Consider the following 13,759-nt stretch of genomic DNA (forward strand, 5'->3'; position numbering starts at 1 on the left):
AAATGTATTTTGGATTTACACTGGCTTAAGTTAAGATCTCCTCTCCTTTTGGTAGAGTAAAAATGTGACAGCCTTGCTATTGTATTATTTTAAAGCAATAGCTTATTTTAGGTCTTATTGTACAATCTAAACAAAACAACTATGTAAGTTATCTTTGAGGCTTTGGTCCCAAAAAATGCAATATTCATTGTTTTTTTGGTTCATCCAAGGACAATGTCAACATCTGTACGGCTGTACCAAAAATATGTAATGTATCAACCAACACTCTCTCATGCAACTGAACCTGCTTCTTCTTTACAATAATAATGTGTGATAATATCATTTCCAAATGATATCGCCCAAGAAGCGCAGAGCAGGGACACCTCTGATCTCCATGTCGACCAGGGGAGCCTCCATTAATGTCAAACCAGAGAGTTCTGAATCCTCTCGTATCATATCTAGAGCGCGCATTTGGTCCTGCATGTTCATTTTCTCACACGTTTAGACACCACAGCAAAACACTCTTTGTGATTATCAGTGACCACCCCAATGGGCAATGATTCTTTGGTTGGGAATAGAAAAGACCAATCTTCTGTTTAAAAGAGTCCATAAGTTAATGAGAAGTTACGTGAGTGGGTATGTACATATATACCTTTCTCTTAATAGAACAAAATTTGCAATCGGAGGAGGATGGCGGAAGAATCTGATTAACAACAAGTCTTTTGACGGGAACACTTTCTTTCTTCAAGGAAGCACTTAATCTAGAAGACTCACTCACAGCCATTACCTTCAGGATGTCAATAATCATTACGATCATTAAGATGTCTTTATCTTTAAATGGAAATGTATTTGTCAATGCGTGTTAGAAGATAGGAGAACCTTAAACAAGAAGTAGATTACCGTTGGGATAGTGACAATGACGAACTCTGTTGACTCTGTGTCACGAAAAAGCTCGCGAACTTTAACCATCCTTTCTCTTAGTCGTTCTAATTTCTCAGCCTTTTTCACATCCCCAAAAAAAAGTTAAAAGGAATGAAACAGTGCCATCACAAATATACACAAGGACTTACAGCATCAGGCTGGTTATCTTCTTTACCAAACACCGACTTGATTGCTGAAGTAGCTGAGGTTATTTTCTGCCTAAGCTGTACATGCAGAAGAGAGACAAAGGTCTCAGAAACTGATCCGCACTTTGGTAAACAAACTAACACAATAAGGTAGAATAAAATGGTTTTATCTGACATCTCCTCCCACCTTCAGGATTTTACCTATGGACGCGTCCAAGAAGTCCGGTAAGGAGAGAAGCCTCAGTGTATGACCCTGTTAGTAGCAACAAGACTTGTCTCAACAGTAACTTTGCTAGAAAAAGAAGGCAAATTTTCAAACTCACCGTTGGTGCAGTATCAAACACTATTCTAGTGAACATGTTATACTCTGGCGACTCCAAGAATTGAATAACCTGTGAACCACCCTTTGAGACTATCAGCAGAGACAAAAATCAACAGACAAGGATCAGAGAATAACAAACCTTAGAGATGGCAATGGCTTCATCTAATCCAGGAGGCGGTGTGTCTAGTAATTCCCCAAGTTTAAGTTCCCCCAACTTCATCAACCCCCCCCCCAAAAAACAAAGTCAATATCATATGATTAGTATCACAAACAATACATTACGACTGACTAACCATTAGCACAAACATTTTAGTAACAAATTCCACCAGGAATCACACACATGATGCTATTACAACATACCTGCTCTACAAGCATCCCAAGTCCCATACCATCCATAAAGTCTTTGACTTCAGTAGTGCCTCCATTCATCTGGGAAGCACTACGAAACTCTTCTCTAGCCTTCTCAGGGTTTATCTGTTGCGTAGCTGTAAATTAAAACCCAAAGATGCCCCAAGACATAAACTACAAACAAACATTGTGTTGTTCTCCACATACTTCTAGAGCAAACAGAGGAGAGTCAGGTCCTTCAACAGGCACAAGCATTCCTCCAGTCAAGTCCTAACAATAGAGACACGTCACCACCAATCATATACCTTCTTCATTAATTAAATAACGACAAAGTCAACTTCTTTTTTTTGTTTAACTTAACCTGAGCAAAGGAATCGCTCAGGGAGTGAGCTGGATCTGTGGACACAACGAGAGTCGGGTGTCCATTGTTGGCGAACCTCACGGCTAAAGAAGCGGCGCAGCTGGTTTTGCCAACTCCTCCTTTGCCTCCGAGCATGTAGTACTTCCGTTTCGTGCCGGAGACCATCTCGTCGAACTCCGACACCGTCTCCGCTGGGCTAGCTACTGATTTCACTGAACCCATGAATCAAAAAGGAGAAGCCTTTCGATCAGTCTTAACACTCGATTCAATGTTTCGATGGGAATCAAACCTTGGAGCGAGTTTCTATGGCGATTCTGTTTGACAGAGAGATAGACAGTAGCTGGGGAGATTGTGGATGAGGAGAGAGATGGTCGAGGCGAGAAAGGGATGAAATCGATTCCTGATACGAGAGTTGTTGAAGAGAATTTGGGTTTGCATAGTGGAGAAGAAGAAGATAAAGAAAGAGTCGCCATTTTTGCGTCTGCTTCTTCTTTCTTCTTTCAACTGTTACGTGTTTTTGCTGCCAACACATAATAAAAGACTTTTAATGTTTTTTTTTTAAGCAGGATAAGAAACGTATGCTTTTTAACTGTATACTTCAGTCTCTCCGTCTCTGGTCATAATAACAGAAGCTTAATATGTGTTGCAAGAAAAAAAGTTAACACAAAAACATATGAAACTGCAAAGGTCAGTGAGAGCTTAAAAGTTGGTTAAAACTTAAAAAGGAGCAGACTTTGTTTCTCTGTTTCTTAGAGCATGATTAATATTTTATTTAAAATTAAGACACTGTTTCTGATTTCTTATATTCCTCTAAGAATCTCACCTTAACAACTCCAGTTCTTAGTTTGTAGCTTTACTTCAGGCAAAGAAGGCTTCCCTAACATGTCCACCATTATATTGAATCCATACTTTGAGAGGGATCTGTGAATCTTGTACTACTACCCCATATATAAAGACAAAGCATCTTAGTTTTGGATGATACGGAGAAACATAGCTCATGGATATATAGGCATATAGCATTTCAAGCTTCTCTCTCATTTTATAATCCCTAATAAATACAGTAGAAAGCATATCTTACTTTCCCTGTTAACAACTAACAACATCGCATTGCCAACCATTCTCTTTCACCTAAAGTACTCTTTCACATTGATACGATACTTAAAAACATAGCATTTATCATACAGAGTTTAGTTTTGAGAACATTCAGTGTCTTGGGAACCAAGAAACATAAAAGCACACATATCCTGTGAAAAGAAATAAAAAAAGTTTGATAACTTAAGAATCTTCGATTCCAATCTGTCTTCAACAGATCGGAACCGGAGCTCCGTTCCACTCCTTGAGACACTCCAACAAAGGATCAATAACCTTCCCATCACAAATCGCCGAGAACACTTTATCAAACACTTCACCGGGCGACCTAACACTCTCTCCACTCAACAGCTCAGTCTCCAGCTCCTCCCTCACAAACCGGTACAACGGATAAGACCGACATTCCTTAATCCGGTTACCCACAACCGACCGCCCTCCCTCATACTCACCCCTAACACGCTCCACCTCCTTAGGTAAAACCACCTTCAGCTCCGTCTCAAACGCTCCTATCTTCTGAAAAACCGACGCCGAAGCATCAGCCTCGCGGTCCGGATCCTCTAAAGCGTGGTCCACAAGAACGTGCCTAAGCCTCTGCATCAACGGGTAAGCAAAGCTGCAAGGATCGTCCGCGTAGGAGAACACGTGCTCTCTATCAACCACTTGGAGCACATCCCGCTCCGTGAACCTCGACGGATGCAGCTCGCCGTTAACACCAACCGTTAACACCCGTTTCGCCACCTGGCTCACAGCGGCTTTAACCGCTTTCTTGAGATTCTCTTCGATATGACGCAGATCAACGGCTTGGCAGAGCGCAACCAAGTAGGTCGTGGACATCAGCTTGAGGATCTCAACAGCTTCTTCTGTCTTCCGGCTCGAGATCAGCCCTAGCGAGTTAACGTCTTGGTTATGCTGCTCGGCGCTCTGGACGTGGTTAGTCACGGGGTTAGCCAAGAACTGGAGCTCGGAGCAGTAAGAGGCCATGGCTATCTCCGCGCCTTTGAAACCGTAGTCGAGGCTAGGGTTTCTCCCGCCGGATAGGTTTGAAGGCAAGCCGTTGTTGTAGAAGTCGTTCACGAGCTCGGAGAACTGCGCGAACATGAGTTTGCCGATGGAAGCGATGGCTAAGCGGGTGTTGTCCATGGCAACACCGATAGGCGTGCCTTGGAAGTTACCGCCGTGTAGTGCTTTGTTTCTGGAGACGTCTATGAGAGGGTTGTCGTTGACCGAGTTGATCTCACGCTCTATCATCTTGGTCGCTGCTCTGATCACTTCGATTTGTGGTCCTAGCCATTGTGGTGACGTCCTTAGCGCGTACCTGCAGCTTAAAAGAAAAGAAAAAAGTAGCTAACCAAGCCAAAATTCAAACTTCAGTTTAGAAATTCAGTTAGGTTATTTCGGATATTAGATAATTCAGTTAAGAGGATTATAGTATCCACTGTTGAACGGCAATTTTTTTGGTTCAAATCTCCAATCTTTCGGTTTGAATCGATTCAGATAGTTTGGAATATGGGTCGGTTCGAATAACAAAACAAAGAATATCAGGAAAGAATTCAGGTATAATTATGATCACTTGGATAAAAATTTCAGACTATTCAGATTACTTCATACTTTTTGAATAAATATCGAGATACTTTTGGATATTTCAAACAGTATTGGATGCTTCAGTTTAAATATATTGCAATGATTTTAGCAGACTTTTAAATTATATATATATATATAGATGATTGTATCATATATTTTGGGTATTTGTTTTGTTTTCGTTTGGATATTTTAGATATAAATATACAAAAATATAGTAACCATTCGGGTATTTGATAGTTTTGGTCCGGTTCTGGTTTTAGTTATTTTACGTCGGTTTGGATTTTTCGCCCATACCTACTTAAGTTACTTGAGATTCAAGAAATATTACCGATCTTGTTTAGGTTTTCGAAGCGGATCCAGTTCATGGAGCTGTTGAGCTTCTTTAACGTAAGAGCTTCCATGTAATATATGTTCCATAATCGCAGCGGCTTCAATCTGACCAGGATGGTGCTTGAGCTTATGCGTTAGATGATCAGTAAACTCCGGTTTGCCTTGCATAACCTCCGCGAACATGGCAGACATAACTTCAGACAAAACCGCCAAAACGTTGGCCTCAAACAGAACCATCGAGGCCAGACCCGATCCGACCCCTGTCCCGTTCACAAGAGCCAGTCCTTCCTTTGGCTGCAGCTCGAAAAAGGACGGTACTCCGGCTAGCTTAAAGGCATCAGAGGCAGTGAGAGTCTCACCGGCGGGACCCACGGCTTTTGAATTGGGACGGCCGGTGAGTAGTCCGGCGATGTAAGAGAGGGGAACAAGGTCGCCGGATGCAGTGATGCTGCCACGGAGAGGGATGCATGGAGTGATTTCGTTGTTAAGAAGCTTTGTAATGGCTTCAAGAATCTCAAAACGTATTCCAGAGTAGCCTTGGAGGAGAGTGTTGACACGGACGAGCATAGCTGCTCTAGTCGCCGACTTAGGTAGCGTGAGTGACGAGTCTCCGGCGCCGGCACCGAATATCCCGGCGTTCAAGAACCTGATGGGATCATATGTTGCATGTTTCCGTTAATTTCGTCCGTGACTAAATAAGTATTTAAGACACAGGAAAAATATTTTCCTTCAAATTTATAATTTATCTTCAAAACGACCAAAAATATTTATATTAGATAACAAAAATTAAAATAAAGTTCGGTGTATGAAATGAAAGTCATGTAACTAATAGTTTTGTCTAACTTAATTTCACCTATTATTGCCAAACACCAAACAAATTCAGCTAACTAATATTAGTACGAAAATATTCGCCCAATAATAATTACTAAAACTTGATCAGCACATCCTCTGTAAAACCCTGCAAATTTTCAAATAATTACTACTTTAAGCTATATCCAACGGATAATAGATAGTTCCCACAAATTACCCTACCGGCACTGCAGTCTCCTCCGCCGGGTTCAGCCCCCGACTCCGTCGGTGGGTCAGCCAGGGTCCTCCTGTGCCGTCTCCGTTCTGTTCTCGCATCTCAGCCTCATACAGTCTCTGTACTCTCTCTCTACCGGAGCTGTTGTTATGGGTGAGATAAGATAGCTACCTTTCTCAAATCTTGGGTTGTTATAACCTCCTAATATTACTGCCTCCAACAACTTGATATAGCATTAATCACTTGAGATACTCACCTATATCAGCATTTACTGACCTTGGAAAGTCGAGATTTCACCATCTTTTTAAGATACTCTCCACACTGGGTCTGGTTATACTAAATCTCCTTTCAGCTTGAATTACTTGTACCACTCCCACCATGTCTCGCCGCTACTCTCGTTCAGACAAGGAAAAATGGAGTGCGGCCGCTCCCCCGCCACCTCCGCATACTCGCCGTGCTCCTATTCGCATTCCAGACAGTGACCCTGCCGCTCTAATAGCGGAAAACAAGCTCACTATCATTGGTAGGGTTACAAACCCACGTTTCCAGAGACCTCGAGCTGTTATCGACTTCTTACCCCAAGTTTGGAATTTGGAAGGGCACGTTGAAGGCCGTGAACTGGGGCTCGACAAATTCCAGTTTCGTTTCGATTCAGAACACGAGCTTCAAACGGTTCTTGACAAAGGCCCGTACCATTACAAAAGATGGATGTTGATACTACAAAGATGGGAACCGGTGGTGTCGGAAAACTTCCCTTCTCAGATATCCTTTTGGGTGAAAATCCATGGTATCCCCCTCCACTACTGGAATGAAAAAGCTGTTGAAACTATCAGCGATGCACTTGGACATGTCTCAAGCCGAAACGCCAAAGAAGCAAAGTTTCGTGTAGAAGTGAATGGGCTCCTTCCACTTGAAATGAAAATGGAAATCTTGCTCTCCTCTGAAGAAGTTACAGAAGTGGAGTTTCAATACCTAAAGATAGAGAAACACTGTTTCACTTGTTTCTCTCTCCTTCATGAAGAGGAGGACTGTCCCTCTCGCCCAAGAGGAGCTCGAGCTCCTAAGGATAGACCCCTCGGTATTACTCAGGCCATTGCTCTCCAGCGAATCGAAGCTGATAAAAAGAGACACGATGATAAACGAGGCTATAGACGACCTGCTCCTCAACAATCTGCCCCAAATAATCCTTCCCTGACGAATCGGGAGGAGCATCGCCATTACTCTGATAATAGAGACTCTCATCTGTTGCCTTCAGACCCTGCCTCCCATAGGGATTATCATCGCCATTACTCTGAGAATAGAGGCTCTCGTTCGCTGCATGTAAACCCTGCCTCGCATCACTCTAACAGACCTAGCGGGGGCTCTTTTGAGCCTCGAAGCCAGCATGATGAAACTGTTAGAACCCCTGCAGCATCAGCCACCAGAGGATCGATCAGGAGGGGATCAAGAGGATCGATCGCAGACGGCCAAATCATCTATCCAGTGAATCAGAACAACAGTGGAGGGCAATCTAACTCTAGGGAGAGAATTCCCACTCGTGATCGGTTGTCAGGACAATCCCAGGAATACAGAGTTCCTGCCATGGAGCGCCTCTCTGGTGGAGATACATCAATGGTTCCGGTAATTGAATTACAGGATAATGGAGGGGAAGTTGCGGTGGAACCCGCGTTACAACCCTCACATTTGGCATCTGGCTCCAGGGTTCCGGCCTCTCTGCGCCTAGGAAGCCCAAGTGTTTCAGGCAACAGGAACAAAGCTAAGGCTACAGCAGCAGCAGCGTTAAGCAAACAAGCTGGGAAGCGAAAGGTGTCAAAAACCACGAGCAATAAACGGGTAGCTAGAAGCCCAATGCAAGTACTAAGCCTCTCAAAAAGTATTGCAGCACGATCCAAGAATCCCCCCCGTAGGAGACTATGCCCAGCTCGCTATGCAAATGAATTTGCGGGGCCAGGTTCAAGCCGCAAGAGACAGGATTCGAGTAATCCCATTACGGTGAATATACCGTCGACTAATAAGGAAGGGGCGGATTTTCGGTCCCATCTCCCTCCTCTTCCTTAGTAATTATGAGCTTGTCAGGGCTTGGGAAACGTTCTGACAATTTGCAGAGTGAAGGAGTTACATCGGACTCTCTCACCGGATATCATGTTTCTCATGGAGACAAAAAACTCCGATGAATTCATCAAGTCAAAGCTGGACAGTATGCAGTATCCCAATTATTTCTCAATCCCACCAGTGGGCTTGAGTGGTGGCCTCACTTTGCTATGGAAGGGGGGGGTTGAGATCAAAATTATAGAGTCATGTGCCCATTTCATCGATGCTGAAGTGGTTTTCAAAGGAACATCAGCCTTTGTAACTTTTGTTATGGCGAGCCAGTGGCAGGGAATAGAGCGGATTTCTGGAACACTCTTACGAGAGTGGGTGCAAACAGAGAGGAAGCATGGCTATTGACAGGGGATTTTAATGATATATTGGATAATTCGGAGAAGGAAGGAGGGCCTGAGCGATGGGAGGGCTCCTTCACGGCTTTCCGATCTTTTGTTTCACAAAACGGACTATGGAACCTTAAGCACTCCGGAAATCAACTCTCATGGAGAGGAGTACGATACACTCATCATATCAAGTCTAGACTGGACCGCTCCTTGGTTAATTGCTCCTGGTCAGAGTCATTCCCAATGGGCAGGAGTGTGTATCTCAGATATGAAGGGTCTGACCACAGACCAGTGATCACTTACCTCAATACTGCAATGCAAAAACGCAGGGGGCTTTTCAGATTCAATCGATCATATACTGAGAATGATGAGGTTACACAGCTAGTGGATGCTGCCTGGAATCATCACCCTCTCGATTCAGTCATTACAAAACTCAACTCTGTCCGTCGGAGCATCATCAAATGGGCTAAAGAACATAATGTAAAGAGCAACCTTGTTATCCAATCTGCCCAGCAAGCTCTTGAAGAAGCGCTATCATTGCCAGTTGCGGACTTACCTCATATCCAAACTCTCACTAATACATTACTGGTTGCTTATAGAGAAGAGGAAAGTTTTTGGCTACAAAGAAGTCGGATTCAATGGCTTAAGAAGGGGGACAGGAACACCGGCTTCTTCCATGCGGCCACTAGGAAGAGGAGAGCGCTCAATAATCTCTCAGTGATAGAAAAAGAGAATGGCGAGGAAGTGTTTGAGGAAGCTCAGATCTCTTCGGTCATTGCAGATTACTACAAGGAGATGTTCACCACAAACAGCAACTCTGACTTCTCTCTAGTCCAAGCCTGTCTTGTTAATAAGATTACTCCAGAGATGAATAGTCGGCTTATAGAAATTCCATCAGACAAGGAGATCGAGGAGGCAGCACGGTCGATAAATGGAGGAAAGGCCCCGGGCCCGGATGGTTTCTCAGCAAAGTTCTATCACTCTTATTGGCATATCATTGGGAAAGATGTAATCACTGATGTCAGGAGCTTCTTTGTCACCGGAATAATACATCCACAGCAGAATGAGACTCATGTTCGATTGATTCCCAAAGGCTCGGGACCGCGAAAGGTTGCGGACTATCGACCGATAGCTCTCTGCAACACTCATTACAAGATCATTGCCAAAATCCTTACTCGACGCCTCAAGCCTCTGCTGCCAGATCTTATCTCCAAGACGCAATCGGCTTTTGTAGCGGGACGAGCTATCTCGGACAACGTCCTCATTACGCATGAAACCTTACATTATCTCCGAACTTCAGAGGCGAAAAAATATTGCTCCATGGCGGTGAAAACCGATATGAGCAAGGCTTATGATCGCATAGAGTGGGGTTTTATTAGAGCAGTCCTGGCCCAGCTTGGTTTTGACCCGATATGGGTCTCTTGGATCTTGGCGTGTGTTGAATCAGTGTCGTACTCTTTTCTGATCAATGGTTCACCTTCCGGTCATGTCACTCCTTCGCGTGGAATACGGCAAGGTGATTCGCTTTCACCATACTTGTTCATCATGTGTACAGAAGTCCTCTCAGCGATGTGTACTAAGGCGCAAATAAACGGTACTATGGCGGGGGTGAGGGTAGCACGGAACTGTCCTCCGATTAATCATCTATTGTTCGCGGACGATACGATGTTTTTTTGCAAATCAACACCCGCCTGTGTCACTACTCTGAAGACGATCTTAGAGAGTTATGAAAAGGTATCTGGACAACGGATCAACCTGCTGAAGTCGTCTATCACTTTCTCGGCTAAGACCCCTGGTGAGGTTAAAGATCGAGTGAAGACTGAGCTGTCTATCCCGGCAGAGGGAGGGATTGGCAAATATTTGGGCCTCCCCGAAAACTTTGGCCGCAAAAAGAGAGACATATTTGCGGCAATTCTTGATCGCATCAGACAGAAGGCGCATAGCTGGACATCTCGGTTCCTATCAGGCGCCGGTAAACAAGTCCTCCTCAAATCTGTCCTTGCTGCAATACCGTGCTATACGATGTCATGTTTCAAGTTGCCTATCTCTCTATGCAAACAAATACAATCCCTCCTTACTCGTTTTTGGTGGGATGCAAACGCGGAGAAGAAAAAAATGTGTTGGGTTGCATGGTCTACTCTCACACTGCCCAAATATCCGGAAAATAAAAAAATGTGTTGGGTTGCATGGTCTACTCTCACACTGCCCAAATATGCTGGTGGCTTAGGTTTCAAAGACATTGAGACTTTTAATGATGCCATGCTCGCTAAAATTGGGTGGCGCCTTATACAGTTTCCAGACTCGTTGCTGGCACAAGTGCTGCTCGGAAAATATGCTAAAGCCTCCTCTTTCATGGAGTGTGAAAACCCATCATCAGCTTCCCACGGATGGAGAAGTATCTTGGCAGGTCGGGAGGTTCTAAGAAAAGGACTCGGTTGGGTGGTTGGGAATGGAGAAAACATCAAGGTGTGGGGGGATCCTTGGCTCTCCTCCTCCTTTCCTACAGCCCCTATGGGTCCACCAACTAATGTAAAGAGCAACCTTGTTATCCAATCTGCCCAGCAAGCTCTTGAAGAAGCGCTATCATTGCCAGTTGCGGACTTACCTCATATCCAAACTCTCACTAATACATTACTGGTTGCTTATAGAGAAGAGGAAAGTTTTTGGCTACAAAGAAGCCGGATTCAATGGCTTAAGAAGGGGGACAGGAACACCGGCTTCTTCCATGCGGCCACTAGGAAGAGGAGAGCGCTCAATAATCTCTCAGTGATAGAAAAAGAGAATGGCGAGGAAGTGTTTGAGGAAGCTCAGATCTCTTCGGTCATTGCAGATTACTACAAGGAGATGTTCACCACAAACAGCAACTCTGACTTCTCTCTAGTCCAAGCCTGTCTTGTTAATAAGATTACTCCAGAGATGAATAGTCGGCTTATAGAAATTCCATCAGACAAGGAGATCGAGGAGGCAGCACGGTCGATAAATGGAGGAAAGGCCCCGGGCCCGGATGGTTTCTCAGCAAAGTTCTATCACTCTTATTGGCATATCATTGGGAAAGATGTAATCACTGATGTCAGGAGCTTCTTTGTCACCGGAATAATACATCCACAGCAGAATGAGACTCATGTTCGATTGATTCCCAAAGGCTCTGGACCGCGAAAGGTTGCGGACTATCGACCGATAGCTCTCTGCAACACTCATTACAAGATCATTGCCAAAATCCTTACTCGACGCCTCAAGCCTCTGCTGCCAGATCTTATCTCCAAGACGCAATCGGCTTTTGTAGCGGGACGAGCTATCTCGGACAACGTCCTCATTACGCATGAAACCTTACATTATCTCCGAACTTCAGAGGCGAAAAAATATTGCTCCATGGCGGTGAAAACCGATATGAGCAAGGCTTATGATCGCATAGAGTGGGGTTTTATTAGAGCAGTCCTGGCCCAGCTTGGTTTTGACCCGATATGGGTCTCTTGGATCTTGGCGTGTGTTGAATCAGTGTCGTACTCTTTTCTGATCAATGGTTCACCTTCCGGTCATGTCACTCCTTCGCGTGGAATACGGCAAGGTGATTCGCTTTCACCATACTTGTTCATCATGTGTACAGAAGTCCTCTCAGCGATGTGTACTAAGGCGCAAATAAACGGTACTATGGCGGGGGTGAGGGTAGCACGGAACTGTCCTCCGATTAATCATCTATTGTTCGCGGACGATACGATGTTTTTTTGCAAATCAACACCCGCCTGTGTCACTACTCTGAAGACGATCTTAGAGAGTTATGAAAAGGTATCTGGACAACGGATCAACCTGCTGAAGTCGTCTATCACTTTCTCGGCTAAGACCCCTGGTGAGGTTAAAGCTCGAGTGAAGACTGAGCTGTCTATCCCGGCAGAGGGAGGGATTGGCAAATATTTGGGCCTCCCCGAAAACTTTGGCCGCAAAAAGAGAGACATATTTGCGGCAATTCTTGATCGCATCAGACAGAAGGCGCATAGCTGGACATCTCGGTTCCTATCAGGCGCCGGTAAACAAGTCCTCCTCAAATCTGTCCTTGCTGCAATACCGTGCTATACGATGTCATGTTTCAAGTTGCCTATCTCTCTATGCAAACAAATACAATCCCTCCTTACTCGTTTTTGGTGGGATGCAAACCCGGAAAATAAAAAAATGTGTTGGGTTGCATGGTCTACTCTCACACTGCCCAAATATGCTGGTGGCTTAGGTTTCAAAGACATTGAGACTTTTAATGATGCCATGCTCGCTAAAATTGGGTGGCGCCTTATACAGTTTCCAGACTCGTTGCTGGCACAAGTGCTGCTCGGAAAATATGCTAAAGCCTCCTCTTTCATGGAGTGTGAAAACCCATCATCAGCTTCCCACGGATGGAGAAGTATCTTGGCAGGTCGGGAGGTTCTAAGAAAAGGACTCGGTTGGGTGGTTGGGAATGGAGAAAACATCAAGGTGTGGGGGGATCCTTGGCTCTCCTCCTCCTTTCCTACAGCCCCTATGGGTCCACCAACTGAGAATGCAGTATCGATGACGGTTAGTGAGCTTCTATGCCCTCTCACTAATGCCTGGGACATCCAAAAGATCAGGAACTATCTTCCTCAGTATGAAGGCATTATTAATAGGATTATCACAAGCTTTGCCCCTGCTCGCGACTCCCTTGCCTGGCTAGCTGAGAAATCAGGAGAGTACACTGTGAAAACGGGTTATGGAGTGGAATGTGTTGGCTTGATCCCTCCTCACACAAATGAGCAGACCTTTGATTGGCTAAAGAACATATGGAACCTGAATACTTCACCCAAGGTCAAGGATTTTCTACGGAAAGTCAAAAGAAAGGCAATCCCAGTGAGTTCCAATCTAGCGACCAGAGGTATGGCTCCATTTCCTTGCGCGAAATGTGGAGGAGGTGAAGATGATCTCCACGTCTTCCTTCTCTGCCCCTTTGCTTCCCAATCATGGAGCCTACTACCAGTTTATGAATTTCCGGATGGTTCAAATAGCTCCATGGAGAGCTTATTTGCAAATGGTAAGAAGTACACCAATCTGCCTCCGGTGGGGTGTGATACCCCTGTCTGGCCCTGGTTCTTATGGAACCTTTGGAAAGCTCGAAATAAGTTGTGCTTTGAAAACAAAACCTTCACGGAGTGGGAAGTTGTGAACAAAAGCGTTATTGATGCGAAGGAGTGGGCTGCTGCTCAACTGCTCGCTGAAGAACATAACCACATA

General features: G+C 44.7%; 2 protein-coding genes across 3 annotated transcripts in view; both read right to left on the bottom strand.

Annotated features, from left to right (window-relative positions):
• Positions 1-145: 145 nt before the first annotated feature.
• Positions 146-2,621, bottom strand: LOC106292589 (ATPase ASNA1 homolog 2). The gene is made up of 11 exons (XM_013728204.1): positions 2,367-2,621; positions 2,078-2,289; positions 1,924-1,986; positions 1,729-1,842; positions 1,508-1,582; positions 1,370-1,438; positions 1,234-1,299; positions 1,050-1,124; positions 880-978; positions 632-766; positions 146-456 (listed from the first exon to the last, which is right to left on the bottom strand). The coding sequence occupies exons 1-11, from the start codon at positions 2,548-2,550 to the stop codon at positions 319-321; spliced, it is 1,230 nt and encodes a 409-aa protein (XP_013583658.1). The 5' UTR covers positions 2,551-2,621; the 3' UTR covers positions 146-318.
• Positions 2,622-3,223: 602 nt separating this feature from the next.
• Positions 3,224-13,759, bottom strand: part of LOC106294585 (phenylalanine ammonia-lyase 4) — a 13,809-nt gene continuing 3,273 nt past the window's right edge. The window contains exons 2-3 of one of the 2 annotated variants that reach the window (XM_013730188.1): positions 5,076-5,723; positions 3,224-4,487 (exon numbers count right to left, since the gene is read on the bottom strand). In XM_013730188.1, the coding sequence (XP_013585642.1) occupies positions 3,380-4,487; positions 5,076-5,723 (1,756 nt within the window). In that variant the 3' untranslated portion in view covers positions 3,224-3,379. The remainder of the gene's footprint in view (positions 4,488-5,075; positions 5,724-13,759) is intronic. The other variant, XM_013730189.1, reaches the window with a different exon arrangement.

This window comes from Brassica oleracea, chromosome C5 (assembly GCF_000695525.1).
Source record: "Brassica oleracea var. oleracea cultivar TO1000 chromosome C5, BOL, whole genome shotgun sequence".
Classification (NCBI taxonomy): Eukaryota; Viridiplantae; Streptophyta; class Magnoliopsida; order Brassicales; family Brassicaceae; genus Brassica; species Brassica oleracea.

Bases quoted from the DNA above. Each gene is read 5' to 3' on its own strand.
- LOC106292589 (XM_013728204.1), bottom strand. From the start codon at position 2,550: ATGGCGACTCTTTCTTTATCTTCTTCTTCTCCACTATGCAAACCCAAA. The intron at 1,987-2,077 runs GTTAAGTTAAAC...CTCTATTGTTAG, and splicing joins TGAGCGATTCCTTTGCTCAG to GACTTGACTGGAGGAATGCT. The intron at 1,439-1,507 runs GTTTGTTATTCT...GGTGGTTCACAG, and splicing joins AAGCCATTGCCATCTCTAAG to GTTATTCAATTCTTGGAGTC.